Source organism: Littorina saxatilis, linkage group LG14 (genome assembly GCF_037325665.1).
Source record: "Littorina saxatilis isolate snail1 linkage group LG14, US_GU_Lsax_2.0, whole genome shotgun sequence".
In the NCBI taxonomy this organism is placed as follows: domain Eukaryota; kingdom Metazoa; phylum Mollusca; class Gastropoda; order Littorinimorpha; family Littorinidae; genus Littorina; species Littorina saxatilis.
Window position 1 is genome coordinate 45,533,908 of NC_090258.1, and position 18,756 is coordinate 45,552,663.

At 43.7% G+C, this 18,756-nt stretch overlaps 1 protein-coding gene across 1 annotated transcript in view; it reads left to right on the forward strand.

Moving 5' to 3' along the window:
* Positions 1–18,756, forward strand: part of LOC138947875 (mucin-4-like) — a gene marked incomplete in the record, with an annotated part of 178,564 nt that overhangs the window by 99,194 nt on the left and 60,614 nt on the right. The window contains 3 exon segments of the mRNA XM_070319444.1: positions 138–343; positions 5,661–5,801; positions 11,159–11,305. Coding sequence (XP_070175545.1) covers positions 138–343; positions 5,661–5,801; positions 11,159–11,305 — 494 coding nt within the window.

Sequence of the window (18,756 nt, forward strand, 5' to 3'; positions counted from 1 at the left end):
GTGTGTGTGTGTGTGTGTGTGTGTGTGTGAATGTGTGTGTGTGTGTGTGTGTGTGTGTGTGTGCAGTTACTGACACTTGTGATGCTATTCCGCAAGAAGATACGACACTGCCTTACTGTGTTGTGTGACTTCCCCAGGCGGCGGCGAAGCAATGACGGCGGTCCAGGCCAGAGGATCAAGGCAAGGTTCCAGGTGGCCTTCAACACAACGCAGCCTGTCCCGTCACTGCAGGAAGCTCTGACGTCAGGCTTCGACCCGCAGTGCGTCGAGGATTGTCTGTTTGGCTTTGACCGCTCAACCCCCATGCTGTATGGGGTGTCCAGACAGGACAGCCGTTTTGACGGTCAGTGCGCTTATCTGTGTGTGTAGGGGGGGGGGGGCTGGGTGAGAGAGAGAAAAAAGAAAGAAAAAGAGAGAGAGAGAGAGAAAGAGAGAGAGAGAAAGAGAAAAAGAGAGAGAAAGAGAAAGAGAGAGAGAAGGCGAAGGCGAAGGCGAAGGCGAATTTTTATTGCATCAAACACAATGTGTATGTACAAGGGGGAGAAATAGTTAGCATGTGAACAAAGTGGACTTGACCGTCCGGAAGCAAGGCAACTTAAAATCAACACCTAGCACAAGAAGTAAAAACAGAGAAGAAAAAAAAATACAGTAAGATGAAGACAAGGATTTTGGGTTGTACGATCATACCGGTCTATTTCACAATTGATTTTCTCTTTGTCTAAACGCGTAGAACACATAATTTGACAATGCAATCAGTCGTAATTTGTTGTCAGTCTGTAAAATACACAACGATGAGTTGGAGAACTGGTCAAGGTCAAAACAAGCACCAATGTACTTTTGACGGATTGCATTGTAAACTGGGCATTTAAACAGGAAGTGGTTTTCATTTTCTTCAGTTGATTTACAAAATGTACAATTTCTGGATTCAGCGCACTCGGGATTATAGCGCAGTTTATTTACCTTCAATGGTGTAATGCCCAGTCTGAACTTTGTGTACATTTTGCGTATGTACTGGTTTTCAATGACACCCAGATACTTTTCTTTTTCAAGTTCTCCTTTAAACATCCTGTATACATCAAATCTCACACTTGTATCAAGTTTACAGTGCCAGTTTTGCTCAAAGCAGTCTTGCAGACGTTGCTGAAATGTTCTAATAAACGCACATTCCCTACCTACAGACCCGTTCAACCACACATCTCCAAATCCATTCATGCAAAGGAGGCATTTAACTTGTGAGACCCAATTCTGTTTTCCCCTTTCAACTGCGTTTTTTAACATGATGTATGACATCTTTGCATATCTCGAATCCGGCATACAGTTAAGTCTCAACCAGTACTTTACGCTTCGGATATTTGCTAGGATTGACAAAGTGCATCTTCCAAGTTCCCCATACACCATCTGGTTTGGACTGTTTGACGAGATCCCGAGTAATCTTTTACAGGCATACATGTGAACCTTTTCAATCTGTGAACAGTCAAAACATCCCCATAGTTCTGAGCCATAGAGCAAGATGGGAGCAATTTGCGCATCAAATAATTTGAAAAATATGTCCATGTCGTGGCATCCTATATTCCATAAGACTTTAAAAATTTCAATGACACCTTGTTTGGCTCTGGTGATTGCGTCATTGAAAGAGAGATTCAAACGGGCTTGGGTTGTGAATGTCAGACCGAGATACAGTGGTCGCCGCTTAATAAAGCCACTTCTGGACCGACGAAAAATGGCTTTAATAAGCGGCGGATTTATTAACCGGCGGTCCAGGAATACGTCATTTTCGAAAAAAAAATCTTCTCTTTTGTTTACGTCACTCAGTCACTTTCTTTTGTCATTTACACTTGTTTGAATCTAAACAAAACTTCACGAAGGATGTTGAACTTTTGGTTTAACTATGTACGTGTACTTTGATCACTCCGGTACATCAATAATGTCACTGTCACCGTCACGAATCATTACTCGGCAGAGAACGATTTTATGAGTGTTTGTTTGTTGATCGTCTTCCACATCAGAACAAGGTAATGAGAGTTTTAGTCACAAACTACGTGATTTCTCTGAGAAAACTGGCTTTAATAAGCGGCGGGTTGGCTTTATTAACCGGCGTTTTCTAATACATAAGATATAGTGATAAATCCGGACCGTCTGAAATCGGCTTTTATAAGCGGCTGGCTCTATTAACCGCGGTTTTATTAAGCGGCGTCCACTGTACTTGTAAGAGCTAGCACTTGATACTTGCGCGTTTCCGTAGAACCATTTCTCACTTTTGGCTAAATGACCACCGTTTCGAAAAACAACGACATTGGTTTTATTCATGTTTAGCCTTAACCCAAGACGCTTTGAAACGTTATGTAAGATGTTCAGTTGGTTTTGCAAACCCACTATGGACGATGATAGCAGTGCAATGTCGTCAGCGAACATCAAAAGAAACAGTTCGATCTCGCCGGGAAGCATTTGAATTCCGTGTCTGCCTTTACATATTATTTCCGAGGCAAGTTCGTTTATAAGAAACGAAAAAAGCGTTGGGCTCGCTAGACAGCCCTGCTTCAGGCCTTGTAGGCATTCAAAATAATCAGTATTGCCAGAGTTACATCGGACGCAAGAGAGAACAGATGAGTACATTGACCTAAGCATGTTAAACATTCTTCCTTTTACACCAATCTTTAATAAAACATTCCACAAAACATCCCTTTTAACGGTGTCAAACGCCTTTTGAAAGTCCACAAAAGCAACATATAACTTCTTTTTTAGTTGAAGCTGCTTGGTAACTGCTGCATAAAGAGTGAACATGTGGTCAATTGTGGAGTAATTTTTTCTAAAACCCGCCTGTGACTCAGAGAGAATGTTGTTTTCCTCAGCCCACGCTGTCAAACGGGCATTCATAATACTGGTATACAACTTGCTCACACAACTTAACAAAGAGACGCCTCTATAATTGTCAGGGTTCTCATCATCACCTTTCTTAAATATTGGTTGAATGATAGCCTTTGCCCAATCTGAAGGGTAGTCACCAGTCCTAAAAAGGTCGTTAAACAACGTCAAAAGATAGGGGACGATTGTGTCACCTGTGGTTTTTAAGAGGTCATTTAAAACGCCATCTGGTCCCGCTGCTTTCCCTTTTTTTAAGCCACTTAAAGCAGTCCTCACTTCTTCTTCGGTAATATCACTGTTGAGAATGTCGCAGTCAAGTTCGTTTTCTTCTTCAGTGTCAGTATGGTCATGTTCTTGAACATGCCTTCTATCATCATCCTCGTTAAGTACTTTCTTAAAATGATCATACCATGCCTGATTGTCAATAGAGAGAGAGAGAGAAAGAGAGAGAGAGAGAGAAAGAGAAAGAGAGAGAGAGAGAGAAAAAGAGAAAAAGAGAGAGAGAGAGCTTTTGTTATTGTTTGGTGTTTCTGTCTACTCCTACTTCCCTATCTTGATTCGAGTGCCTGTCATACACAAACTGGGACAGACATTATAAGATGTTTGATGGGTTGTTGACAGACCAGCTTTTTTGTCGGTCCTCGGGGGGCATGTCGAAAACAAAAGACGATATGCCCCCCTCGTACCGACAAAAAAGCTGGTCTGTCAACAAACCACCAAACATTGTTTTTGTCATCATTTTGGTAGTGAGAAAATAAGTGCACAATCAACCCAGGGAGCCATGCTTTGAAACACGGGTTCCGTGCTGATAACCACACGAGTCCCGGTTTGATAACCACTGGCAATCAAAGCTGGCGTGTGAAAGCAACTTTCTGTGTTTTTGAGTTCATTAAATGTTGGGATGAATATGTCAGGTTTGAGGATGCACAGTTCTGTAAGTTCATCTCGGTATTCCACTCCCTCGGCTTTCTGTTGTAAATATTAAGCTGAGTGATCGAATGTGGAAGCTACGTTTGGTCAAAGGTCACAGGAGATTTGCGTCGTGCAGCGAAGGAAAGAATCGCGATCTTGTTTCCGACTCAGTACCTCTTTGTTTTTCATTAGACCTGTCATTCTGCTTGCAGCTTTGTTAGATGTTTGCATATCTTGTTGCTATTTTCTTTGCTTTTATTATTGTTTCTTATTTGTGCTTCGTTTATCGATACAACGTCTTGTGCACGGGTCAAAATGTGTGTCAGGGGTCGTTTTACTTGAACTTGACGTTCGTGTTTCTCCGAACGTCTGTGTATCGAAACACAGATACACGCACTCCATGACTCTGTAAGAAGACAAAACATATCGCCAGGTTTCATTTGTTTTTGATGAATGTATGACCTATCATGAAGTAGTTTTGTTTTTTATATTTAGTCAAGTTTTGACTAAATATTTTAACATCGAGGGGGAATCGAAACGAGGGTCGTGGTGTATGTGTGTGTGTGTGTGTGTGTGTGCGTGCGTGCGTGCGTGCGTGCGTTCGTGTAGAGCGATTCAGACCAAACTACTGGGCCGATCTTTATGAAATTTTACATGAGAGTTCCTGGGATTGATATCCCCGAACGTTTTTCTCGTTTTTTCGATAAACGTCTTTGATGACGTCATATCCGGCTTTTCGTGAAAGTTGAGGCGGCACTGTCACGCCCTCATTTTTCAACCAAATTGGTTGAAATTTTGGTCAAGTAATCTTCGACGAAGCCCGGACTTCGGTATTGCATTTCAGCTTGGTGGCTTAAAAATTAATTGATGACTTTGGTCATTAAAAATCTGAAAATTGTAAAAAAAAATAAAAATTTATAAAACGATCCAAATTTACGTTTATCTTATTCTCCATCATTTGCTGATTCCAAAAACATATAAATATGTTATATTTGAATTAAAAACAAGCTCTGAAAATTAAATATATAAAAATTATTATCAAAATTAAATTTTCCAAATCAATTTAAAAACACTTTCATCTTATTCCTTGTCGGTTCCTGATTCCAAAAACATATAGATATGATATGTTTGGATTAAAAACACGCTCAGAAAGTTAAAACGAAGAGAGGTATAGAAAAGCGTGCTATCCTTCTCAGCGCAACTACTAAACCGCTCTTCTTGTCAATTTCACTGCCTGAACGGTGGACTGACGATGCTATGAGTATACGGTCTTGCTGAAAAATTGCATTGCGTTCAGTTTCATTCTGGGAGTTCGACAGCTACTTGACTAAATATTGTATTTTCGCCTTACGCGACTTGTTGTTTACTTTTGCCAGTTTGCCAGTTCGTTTTTGGAACTTTGCAAAGCAGTGTCGTGTCGTCTGTTTGGGAACGTCCCACTAGTCCGAGGGTTCACTTGATTTTCCAGTTATTATACCGCCCCTTAAAAGGCGGTATATAGGTTTCACTGTGTCTGTCTGTCTGTCTCTGTGTGTGTGTTTGTATGTGTGTGTGTGTGTGTGTGTATGTGTGTGTGTGTGTGTGTGTGTGTGTGTGTGTGTCTGTCTGTCCGCAAATAGATATCCGATGTTTGAGAACCGATTTCAATAAAATTATGTGTGAGTATGTAGTAGGGAATAGATTTGATGACATACTCGTTGTTCCTGTCACGACTACAAACATCGTACGACTCTGAAAAGTTTCACATCTAGATCTGTTCACTATCTCTATTTCAGAGTCGTACGATGTTTGTAGTCGTGACAGGAACAACAAGTGTCGCGATGACTTCATGTTATTTGACGTACTGCATATTACGTCATTGAATATGACGTCACCATTCATTTCAGAGTCGTACGATCTGTGTGGAAGCGACAGGAACAACAAGTGTCACGATGACTCCACGGTCTGTGCCACTGAAGACGGTGCTGCCATCTGTCGGTGTCGCCATGGTTACCAGGCCTGGGATCTCTATGACTACGCCTGTCAAGGTCAGTCCTGGGTCAGATAGTGTAAGTCACTCTCGCAATAGCTACCAGCCATTGTGTTTCCATGACGACAGATTTCAAGGTCAGTCCTGGGCCAAATGTTGTAAAGCACTCTCGCAGTAGTTACCAGCCATTGTGTTTCCATGACGACAGATGTCAAGGTCAGTCCTGGTTCAGATGTTGTAAAGCACTCTCGCAGTAGTTACTAGCCATTGTGTTTCCGTTACGACAGATGTCAAGGTCAGTCCTGGGTCAGATAGTGTAAGTCAAGGCCATGTCAGACGCACAACACAATGTTATGTTATGTTATGTTATGTTATCAGACTGGTACTTAGGCTGTTAAGCCTTTGTCTGATCTTTTGATCAGTTGCTATCCTAGCCTAACTTTGGGCTAGGTAACCTACACGATCTTTTGACCGTGGCCTATTCTATCAACTTTTTCTTGGCTGGTGTAGTGAGAGGCATACTGACATTTGGGCTATACATATAATCTTTCAGTGCATTGTCCAAGCGATTTTTGAAACTGTTCATTGTCGGCGCTTCTACCACATTCTTGTCCAAGGAGTTCCACGTGTCTATGATTCTGTTCGTGAAGAAAGATTGTCGGAGAGCTGTTCTGCATTGTTTCTTCTTGAGCTTGAACTGATGTCCACGGGTATTACAAAGGCTATTCAGCTCCAGTGGGTTCTTGCAATCGTAGTATCCATGCACGAATTTGTATGCTTCAATCATGTCTCCCCGGATACGCCTATAGCACATGCTTGGAACTTTCAAAACTCTCAAACGCTCTTCATAACTCAAGGTCTTCAACCCTGGAATACACTTCGTGGCTCTTCTTAATACACTTTCAATCAAATTTTTATCTTTCTCGAGTCGGGGACTCCACACCACATTTGCAAACTCCAGATGAGGCCGTACAAGTGCAACAAAGAGAAGTCTTAGCGTTTCTGCGTCCAAATGCTCATAAGACCGTCTAATGAGACCCAGGATTCTGTTTGCTTTGTTGACTTGTGTTTTCACGTGCTTTGAGAATTTCAATTCACTGTCTACATTGACTCCAAGGTCCTTTTCTGCACTTGAGCTTTCCAGATCAACCCTGTCCACGCTGCCAGGTTTTCTCATATTATACACAAGTTTCTGATTTTTTGTACCCAACTGTAATATCTTACACTTATCTGCATTAAAGCGCATCTGCCACTTGTCTGCCCAGTCGACCAAACTGTCCAAATCCCTCTGGAGTTCCTTGCTATCTTCACAAGTTCTGATTTGTCGGTACACTTTTGTATCATCAGCGTACATGCTGCACAGACTGCTCACAACTTCAGGGAGATCGTTAATGTATATAACAAATAAAACCGGGCCCAGCACACTGCCCTGGGGCACTCCACTTGTCACGTCTTTCCAGTCTGACATAGACCCATTGACCTTCACCCTTTGCTTTCTATCACTTAGAAAATCACCGATCCAGTTTTTGACAAGTCCATGGATACCATATGCTTCTAGTTTTTTCAGTAACCGCACATGCGGAACACAATCGAATGCCTTAGCAAAATCAAGGTACACAGCGTCAACCGGTACTCCATCATCTAAGCTATCTGTCCAGTCGTCAATGACGCTAATTAAGTTTGTCACGCATGATCGTTTTGCCACAAAACCATGCTGGCAATCTGATAACAAGTCGTTGGCTGTCAAATGAGAGAAAACACTGGTTCTTATCAACTTTTCTAACAGTTTGCATGGTATGCTTGTTAAACTCACTGGGCGGTAGTTGCCTGGACTGCTCTTACAGCCCTTCTTGAAAAGGGGTGTTACATTTGCCTGCTTCCACTGTTCCTTCAGCTAGCGATGCCCTAAAAACAATCGCTAAAACTTCAGCTAAAACGTCAGCCAATTCTTTCAACACTCTTGGATGCATATTATCAGGTCCAGTTGACTTCGAGGCGTCAAGTGCCTTGAGCAACTTCAGCCGACAGCGTTCGTGTCAATGTCTATGTTATTCAATTCATTATTCAACTTCCTTCCCTCACAATCAGGGACGTAGTCAAGATTTTCTTTCGTGAACACAAAACAGTGTTTTCTTTCAAAACCGCAAAACAGCGTGTTTCCCGTGTGACATCCCCCAAAACGCGTTTCAGAAAACACTGTTTCGTGTTTTCGCATCGTGTTTTGGGTTTCAGAGTATGCTCTAAAATCTGAAAACACGTTTTGGTAGTCAGCCAATGAACGCGGACGATCAACTCACGTGACTCGGTTTCCGGCACCACGGAGATAGAAAATAATGGCCGACTCAGATGTGGTACCGATTCAGGGTAGTATCGGACCCATGAATCATAACTAGAGTCTATGGAGCCTGTCACGATTGAAGAGAGGCAATAATATCATAGATCCCTGCGCCTTGAGTCCGAGTCTGGAGATACGCGCGCGATATAAGACTTCATATAACAATATCAGTGGGCGCTGCCAGCCGTGTTGTTTACAAACCCAAACCATAGACCAAAAATAGGCTATTTGGTCTATGCCCAAACACAGCGCGGTAGTTGGACGGGTGAAGCTGACACTGACCGTATCAGTGGGCACTACCAGCCGTGTTGTTTAACAAACACAGGGCGATAGGTGGACGGGTCAAGCTGACACTGACCGATATTTCTGTGAAAACACGCACCGCGCTTCATCTGTGTGTTTCGCGTGTGACATCCCCTCTTTAAAAACGAATACCAGACGTTACGCACCTTTGACGGTTCGCACTTCGGACGATTCGCACTTAGTCTACAATTTGGACATGACGTTTCGCACTTTTTTTGTCTTTTCGCACATTTTACTTATGACGTTTCGCACTTTTCAGAATGACGTTTCGTACTTTTTTCCAAGATGTGCGAAACGTCATTGCCAAGAGGTGCGAACCTTATGTTGGAAATAACAAACCAGTGTAGCGCAATAGCCGACATGACCTGGCGCACTGACCATCCACTGGCGCAACACCCCCCAGCGCCTAGCGCGCTCACCCAATACAGATAGCGGCGCACTGAGTCACCACTTACGGAACGCGGATCGTATCAACTAATGCAGGAAATTGATGCATCCAAAACCACGAATTTGATGCATCGTTTGGATGCATCAGAATTTTCGGGTTTTCCCGGAAAGTGCCGAGCAAAAAGCAAAATTTGAACCGGAATACGAAGCGAAACGAACTATTTCTAAGCCTCTACTTACCGTTCAAGGGCTTCTTGAGTGTAAGATCCCGATCGCAAAACATTTGCACAATAAGAAAAGGTTCGCCGAACACCAGTCAAAAACGATTCTTCTTCGGCCATGTTGAAAACGTCGGAAAACGAAAGTTTGAGTCGAAGGTCAAGGGCGTCAAAACAGCTTCGTGTGCACAAAAGACAAACCACAAACAAACAAAAAAATGCCTTAATTAAAGGCACAGTGCAGCTCACAGCCTTCGTTTTGCGTTTTTGTTGCAGCTGAGTGCATTTACAGTTCAAAAATCCTCCTATGGTAGTAAAACAAACCCAAAACTACCCAACGACGACATCTGTGAAGCTCGACAGTTTTTTGTTCACGCGAGTGCATAAATTAACCTGGTTATTACGTGGTGTTTGGTCGGAGTTCGTGATTCCGGCTCCATTTTGTTTTCCACAAACTCATGATGATGTCTGACATAGTTTGCTAGTGACGTGGTGTCTTTTTGTGCATGGTGGTGATCTACCTGATCTAAATTTAGATCCAAAAATAGGTCAAGACCAGCCGGGTCCGAGTACGAAATTAATTCGTAAAAAAATCGCAGTTCTTGACTCTTTGGGTGCAAGTCAATGAAACTTGATAGTTCTTCTAACGGATAGCTGCCTGAGGTGTGACTAAAAGCCCCAGGGGCTCCGTGCACCTGGATTTGATAAGTTCAGTACCTTTAAAATGCATAATGCCGTGACTTTGACTTGTTCCCTATTTAATGGTATGTTGTACGTTTATTTTTGTTTTGTCTAACCAATCTGTATATATTCGTCAAAATGTCATTTCAAGTTTTTCCGTGCTCAGGCATTTCTTACGGAAAGACCGGAAATGAATGATCTTTCGCATGCATACAAAACCGAAAGTTATGCATCATTTTCGTATCGGATGCATCAGTTTTTGAAAATGATGCATCCTTTTTGAAAAAGATGCATCTTTTTGTGAAAATGATGCATCCTTTTGTGAAAATGATGCATCAAATTCTTGGTTTTGGATGCATCAATTTCCTGCATCAGTTGATCCGCGTTCCGTAGCCACTCACTGCCTTCACAAAAAATACTGCCGAAGGAGAAACGCTTGAAAGGAATGGTGGCGCGTTCAGTCCGCCTTTGCCAACCACAGATGCAATAAGTAAGCCCAATGACAGATATTTCACTCATTGCATACTCGATATGGCAGCCTGTCAATATCCTCAGTGTCAATATCCATGTGCGAAGTGCGGGTTGGAAGTTCGTGGGATACCTAAATCAGTACCTAAAAAGTACACACCATTATACATGATGCATACACAACGAAACGAATAGCAAGTTAGAAATCAAATACACACACACTCACCGGCAAACACACAAAGCAATGCGCACACACACCTTTACTGAATCACAAATCCCATGACAGGCGGACGAAGCACAATCATGTGCACGCAAGTGTCAGTATGCCGATCGAAAAAGGTCTTCTTCCGTAGAGGACTCAAAGGGAGAGACCAGCGCAAAACAACACCAAAATATATAGCTGGACTTTGCCTTTGGTAAAATCAGTTTCAACAACTTCACAACATGATGATTCGCACCTATGACTATGACGATTCGCACCTTATTATGCTGACGATTCGAACTTTTTCCTTGTGACGATTCGCACCTATCACTATGACGATTCGCACCTGATGCTGACGATTCGAACTTTTTCTTTGTAACGATTCGCACAAGTGCAAATCGTCAAAGTGCGAAACGGCGAAAGTGCGAAACGTCTGTATGCCTTAAAAACATGTGTTTCCCCGACGTTTTAAGATGGTGTTTTTGTCGAAAACATCGTTTTGTGTTGTGCGTCTGTCTCCGCCTTCACTCTCGCAGTAGTTACCAGCCATTGTGTTTCCATGACGACAGATGGCAAGGTCAGTCCTGGGTCTGATGTTGTAAGTCCCTCTCGCAATAGTTACCAGCCATTGTGTTTCCATGACGACAGATGTCAAGGTCAGTCCTGGGTCAGATAGTGTAAGTAACTCTCACCATAGTTACCGGCCATTGTGTTTCCATGACGACTGCTGCTAAGGTCAGTCCCGTGTCAGATTACACCTGTCTGTGTTCCTATAGTTACCAGCCAATGCATTTCCATGACTACAATTTGTTGTTCAACAGATGTCAACGAGTGCCAGACGAACACAACACAACAACTGTGTGGGTTGACCGAGCCTAACAGCACGGAATGTCTCAACACTGTGGGGTCTTATTACTGCACCTGCCCCAAAACACACCGCTGGGACGCTGGCACGATGAGATGTGCTCGTGAGTTTCATTTTGATTAGCCCTGCCATGTTGACCTGCCCCCCCACCCTCTCTCTCTCTCTCTCTCTCTCTCTCTCTCTCTCTCTCTCTCTCTCTCTCTCTCTCTCTCTCTCTCTCTCTCTCTCTCTCTCTCCACTCAAAGCTTTAATAACACATTTACTCATGCATGTGTATTTAGCATTGTTTTCACTACGTTACATATATATACGACGCTTTATATTTGTGTATAATATGTAATGTGTAAATATTCGTTGATGTTTTTTTCTCTATTTTTTTTTCTACGTTAAAGGCACAGTAAGCCTCCCGTAAACCATCACAGATACGGTCAGGCTTGTACACACAGTACAAACACCCTTTCATTTAAACACTCACCGATTGAGAACATCCTAGGTGCCCTCCGTAAAGAGCAAACAATTTTCAAAGAATTTATTTTTGCGTGGTTTATCTTACCCCTGAGCCATCGTGAACCCGTGTGATCCAGTTTCCCTTTTTCACAATGTAGTCGTCAGTTAGTCATTTGAATGCGACTCGATGTGAGCTTATCTACAATAGCACGTTTTTATGCACGAAACAAACGGCTGTGGTTCACAAGAACTCTAGCGATGGCTTTTGACTGTTGAGAGGAACGGCGATATGCATAAACCGTCGTCTGCTACGACCCTTGCGTGACCCTGCTTCCGGGCTTTTCATTGTTCAAACTTTCACAACTTCGAATTGTACTGATCTTGTCTTGATGAAAAAAGAATTCTTTTATGATTAAAGAATGTTTGTGTAACAAGCTGTCAATTTATTATTTAGATTTTAAAAGTTAGGTCTAGCGCAAAAACGCAGCACGGTCCAAAAACATTCTGGGCCCGTATGCATGAACTAGAAGTAAGAAACACTGGAAGTAGAGGCCTCTTTTCGAAGTGGGAACTCCCGAAGTCAACTTTCTAACACTGTTCACAATGCATGAACTGACTTGAACGCCAAAGTAGTGACAGCGAGAGTATTAAGGTCAAGGTCGGTGAAATTGGGGGAATCCCTACTAATACGCATGCGCACGTTTCTATCAACATGGCAGTCAACGAAAATGGCAAGGCACGTGTGCCGCTCAAAAAGAAAGTAGACACGGAGGGGCGTTCTGCGCCTTTTTCAGATGGTGAAATTGCTGTACTCTTGACAGAAGTGTTTTACGAAAGAACGGTTATTCTGTCCAAATTTCAGAACAGTCTAACTGTTAAACATAAAGACGCTGTCTGGTCCAAAATTGCCAAAGAAGTGTCGGTCTCTCTCTCTCTCTCTCTCTCTCTCTCTCTCTCTCTCTCTCTCTCTCTCTCTCTCTCTCTCTCTCTCTCTCTCTCTCTCTTACGACACACGCACACACAGACAAACGTACACTCATGCACATACTGACACTATGACACAAGTGACACTGACGGCACACATAAACACACACACACCACACACTGCACACACACGCGCGCGCTCGCGCGCACACATATACACACACACACGCACCCATACACGCACGCACACAGTCACAAACAAATAACCACACACTCACTCTCTCTCACTTTCTCTCATTCTCTCTCAATCTACACTCATACACACACTGAAACTATGATGACACAAGTGACACGTCACACACACACACACACACACACACACACACACACACACACACACACACACACACACACACACACACACACACACACACACACACATACTCACCGTTGTGACACACATATACACACGCGCGTACAGTTGAAAGTCAAGACATGATATGATTTTTTCAAAGCATAGGAAGGTTTCTTTTGCAAATGAATAAAATTAACACAGAGGCAAAACCCGGTTTTTGCAGCCGGAATGCAATTGCGGAGGCTTAAAAAGGAAAAGATTAATAAAAAAAATATATAGCTCCTGGCGGAACTTGAACCCGGAGCGAATGAACGAGAGTCCGGAACCGTTACCACTGCACTATGTTACTCGTGTAGAATAGAGGCATGATGAAAAAAGGCATTCTGAGTTATTCAGTCGTGCTGGTTTGAAAGCTCGCCACCTTCGCCGAATGACTCGAGCACGTTTTTTTCGGTCAGTAACTGATCGAACTGTCGCTTTTGAGTCACTCTGTTTTAAGCATTTCACCTAAATTAAACAAGAATGTCACAGTCCGTGTCTATGGTGCAAGGTAGGAGACCGTCTCATTGTAGCCAAGTTACGACAGTTGCTCGATTGACGCATTTCACGTCTTCGATATTGTGTCTGAGATCATTTCCCAATGAGCTGCCTTTAAAAACGGAATGTCCTGCAATTGTAGTATGCGCTGGAGGTTTCTTTTGGATGGGTAAGGACCCTTGAGATGCGATATCGTCGTATAATTATGTCAAGCGAGAGGCCCTTGACATTGGAAGTGGGAACTTCGAAAGCAAAGTTGCCAGCTACTCGGTATGCACGAGCTAAATTGAACGCCGAAGTAGTGGCTTCGAGAGTTCTGAGGTCAAGGTCGAGAAAATTGGGGGAATCCCAATTAGTGCGCATGCGTTTGTAAACGGTAGGCTTGGTGACCAGAAGAAACGAATCTCATCGCGAGTTCGTAAATGGGCAAACGTTGATCGCGCTGTAGCTTTTACTATAATTGTTGTTTTTAACTGGTTGAACGAAAGCTGTGATAATTGTCCTTAAATAGAATGACTGTCTATAATAATGATTTCGTTGACCAGAATGTTGGGGACAATAAAAAAAAGGTTGTTTATGTGGTAGCGAAGTCGGTTAACTTAAAACTCTTTTTGTAGTGTTTTTTTAATGATTGTGTATCGGTAAAACTGCTGGACAAAAATAGTTTGGTCAGAGCGAATGTTTGTGTTACTGGTAAATTTAAAAAGGCAGAACTCCATTTTTTGGGAATCAAGATATAAGGTGTAGTGAAAACAAGATAAGTTCAGCGAATTTCATATTATTTGAGAAAATGTGTGTCCGAATTTTTAAAACAGAAAAATTGTTGTACTTAGGTGTTTGTAAATTACGTTTGTCCTCGTTAATTGTGAAGAGGATGTATGTTTATATAAAGTTCAAAGTCAAGATTGGATTTTTGTAGCCTACGTGCGTGTGTGCATGTGTATTAGACATAATACATAGACATAGAACACTTTATTATCTCAATTACGATAAACTCGGGTGTGGTGAATCACAATAAACAGCATAAAACGTAAGAACATGAATAAAATATCAAGGCGCAAATATAGTCAGCTCATCATAGTGTGGGGAGTGGGTACACACACACACACACACACACACACACACACACACACACACACACACACACACACACACACACACACACCGTCGAACACTCACATAACATCGAACACACACACACACACACACACATACACACACACACACACACACACACACACACACACACACACACACACACACACACACCGTCGACACACACACACACCGTCGAACACACACACACCGTCGAACACACACATAACATCGAAAACAAACACACACACACACACACACACACACACACACATACAAACACACACACAAACACACACACACAAACACACACACACAAACACACACACACAAACACACACACACACACACAAACACACACACACACACACACACACGGCACGCGCGAATACGCAAACAAACGTATGAAGGAACAGACGCACAATTATACCCGCACGCACGCACACACAGGCAGACAGGCACTCGCACAAACACACACACACACACACACACACACACACACACACACACACACACACACACACACACACACACACACACACACACACACACACACACAGAGAGATAAAGCAATGACAAAAAAAATAGCAGAAACTTTCACTTAAACACTCGAACACACACACACACACACACACGCACACGCACACAAACACACGCACGCACGCACACAAACACACACACACACACACACACACACACACACACACACACACATGCACACAACGACGCCCATTTTCATAGAAACACAGTAACCCCCTCGTATAAGCGGGAATGAAAGAGTGGTGGCCAATGACCCAGAACAAACAAAAGTCAAAGCTGGCAACTCAGGTTTGTATTCAGGGAAATTTGCACGAAATGCATGCAGAAGATACGACTTTTCCCTCTATTTTCTCTCTTTGGGAGCGTCAGCTCGGTTTGACATGAAAAACTGAAGAAAAGCCCTGCCTTTTTGCACTGAGAAACTGTGGAAGTAGCGTGTTTACTACTGGGTCTGGCTGTAGTACATTTACCCTCATTTACTTCCTCGTTAGCTTCCAAAGTAAACTCTTTTTTCGTCCCATGCATGCGAAAGTGAGGATGTACTTCCGATGTCACTCAAAACTTTAGAAGTAGTCGCAAAATACCCTGAGTTACTTCCTCGCTTTGCTTCGAGGTAAACCCTTTTTCCGGCCCATGCATACGAAAGTGAGGCAAGTACTTCCGATGTCACTCAAAACTTCGGGAGTTGTCGCGAACTTCCCCCATAAGCATACGGACCCTGATAATCACCGATCCACGGCTATGGCCAGTTTACATCGATAGAATGAGACCCGAAGGGAAGTAACTCATTTTTGACCTGAGTTCAGGATGGGTCCAAAAAGTGTTCGAGACAATCTGCAAAATTAATTCTTTAAAAATTGCTCGCTCTTTACGTAGGGCACCTAGGATGTTCCCGTTTGGTGAGCGTTCAAATGGAAGGGTGTTTGTACTGTGTGTAAAAGCCTGACCGTATCTGTGATGGTTTACGGGAGGCTTACTGTCCGGGCGTGATTTCCGGTATACAAGTTCATAACAGCCGTCTAGCACCAAAACGAGGCGCCATTGTTGTAGAGGATTGCTCCACGAAAATAAATTCTTTGAAAATTTCTCACGCTCGACAGAAAGCAGCCAGGATGTTTCCGTTCGGTGAGCGTTCAAATGGAAGTATGCTTGTGCTGTATGTAGACGCTCGGGGAGCTCTGTGATGGTTTACGGGAGGCTTACTGTGCCTTTAATATCCGTGTAAATCTGGGCGAGGGCTGGTTGAAAAAAAGCTCGTTGTATTGCGTATGCCACAACCCTCGAAAAATAAAATTTTATTTTATTTGATTTGATTTCTCTTATCTCTCTCTCTCTCTCTTCTCTCTCTCTCTCTCTCTCTCTCTCTCTTCTCTCTCTCTCTTCTCTCTCTCTCTCTCTCTCTCTTCTCTCTCCGTCTCTCTCTTCTCTCTCTCTCTCTCTCTCTCTCTCTCTCTCTCTCTCTCTTCTCTCTCTCTTCTCTCTCTCTCTCTCTCTCTCTCTCTCTCTCTCCGTCTCTCTCTTCTCTCTCTCTCTCTCTCTCTCTCTCTCTCTCTCTCTCTCTCTCTCTCTCTCTCTTTCTCACCCCTCTTACCACCAACCGGGACGGACGTGCCTAGGTTGCTCTCCGCTTCAAAATGGATTGCTTGTGTTTCTAGGATATGTAGGCCTACAACAGTGTATTTTGATGCTAAAAGTTCCTTATTGTGCACATTATCTATACATATGACAACATTGTGTGATTTGTGAGATAAAGTGCTTATTCTACCTGGATCCTTCTACTGCTTGAGGGTCTGTACTAGTACTGTCGGACGGAACAGTGGTGCGAGCAACATTCCACTCAAGCACCGTGATCAGATAAGCGCAACACGCGCGCTACAAGCCTTTCGCTCCGCTATTCTGTCCCCCGGTGCCAAAGATCGATGGCAGACAGTTTCTTTAGCGAGAGGCTAGCACGCGCGGTCTACTCTTTTTATGTCTGTGGTGTGGTACTGTGTGGTGTGGTACTGTGTAGTGTGTACAAGTGCTGATGTGTGCTTGAACCGACAACTTGAATTGCGGCATCCTCTGCTGCAGTTGTCAGCATGGAGAACAATGCAAAACTGATTCGTACTACCGACCCAATTCAGCCTAACTCGACACGAGATGTTTAATTAAGTATGGGATAGGGAACAACGTGCCGGCCAAGATGACTAGTGTTATTACTAGGTCTCGCATGCACAAATCACTTGAAGTGATTGAACTGAAAAAGGACCCAAATGAAATTACTTTTAAAAGCGACAGTAAACTTCTTCCAGTTTGGAAAGCTGTGCTGCGACACAGATACCTTGTTAGTTTACGATCCCAGGGCTATGAAGCAACCTGGGAGGATTTCTCAAGGATTGAGAAGAAACTTGACCCAGTCCATCATGACTACGACGATTCTGAGTCACTAACTGTGGTGTCCCTCCCTCCAGATGTTGTGCAGACGACAGTGCGTCAGTACAGTGGTGGTCACAAGCTACTTGTGAGGCACATCTACACCACCAACACAATACTGGTACAGGGAAAGCAGTGCATCGCGTGGGTCAAGGACGAGTTCCAACGCCTGCAGGCTGTTGTCTACATTATGGCCGAGCTGTCCTCCGTCACCAGGCCGTGACCACAGCTGTCAAGGACGTCACCCTTGTCCCCCCTCCACTTACTGCTGGCAGGGACCTATATAGGTCTATGCTGCTGGGGACAGCGGTAGCAACACAGACGTTGCTGCTCATGACGTCATAGCTCTTACACCAACCAGCAACAGTATCGACAAAACTAATAGCAACACCGACACTGCTACTGATGTCGTCGTTGTTGCCACATCTACCGACGACAGTGCCGGCAGCGTCAACAGCGGCGACATCACACTCGACATCATCACTGGAACCAACAACGACAGTGACACCGCATCTGAGGAAACAATGGATACTGCTTCTACCTATGATAGTCACTATACCATCGCCAAGATGAACACCTGCGGAGCTACTGATAACAAAACCGTAAAATCAGTCTGACACGGTATCCTTTACCGACAGCTGCAACATTAACGCTAACTTACACATCACTGCTAGTGCTACCATTAACAGCGACAGCACTGATTCCACCAGCGACAACTGCAATGCTGAAACTGACACCTCCGCTTTCAGCACAGCCCCCACGGCACTGTCAGTATAGCGAGGACGGTACTAGTACTACTAGTGTCAGTGGTGTCGGGGCGGCTGCTATCACCAACGGCAGTGCCGATCCAGGGGTCAGCAGTGCTGACAGCGCTGCTATTGATGACGAAGCTTCCACGGGTACCACTGACAGTACCAACACCAACCTCAGCAACAACGGAACGGACACGGCATCACTTCTGCATCTACGGGACACGCTCGATGCACTGGTCACCGAATTCCGTGACTACAAAGTGCAAGTGTCACGCGAGTTCCGTGTCATTGAACAGCAGCATGAACGAAAGCTGCTGGATTTGCAAGAACGTCAAGAGGCCAGTGACAAAGAGACAGATTCTCTCCGCAAACGATGTCAGTCACTTGAAGACAAAATCAAAGAACTTAAACGTTTAGATAAAAAGTCCATCCGTAATGAAACTTCGCCCAACCACCCACAACCAGACGACCGTGACGTCTCCGGGCAAT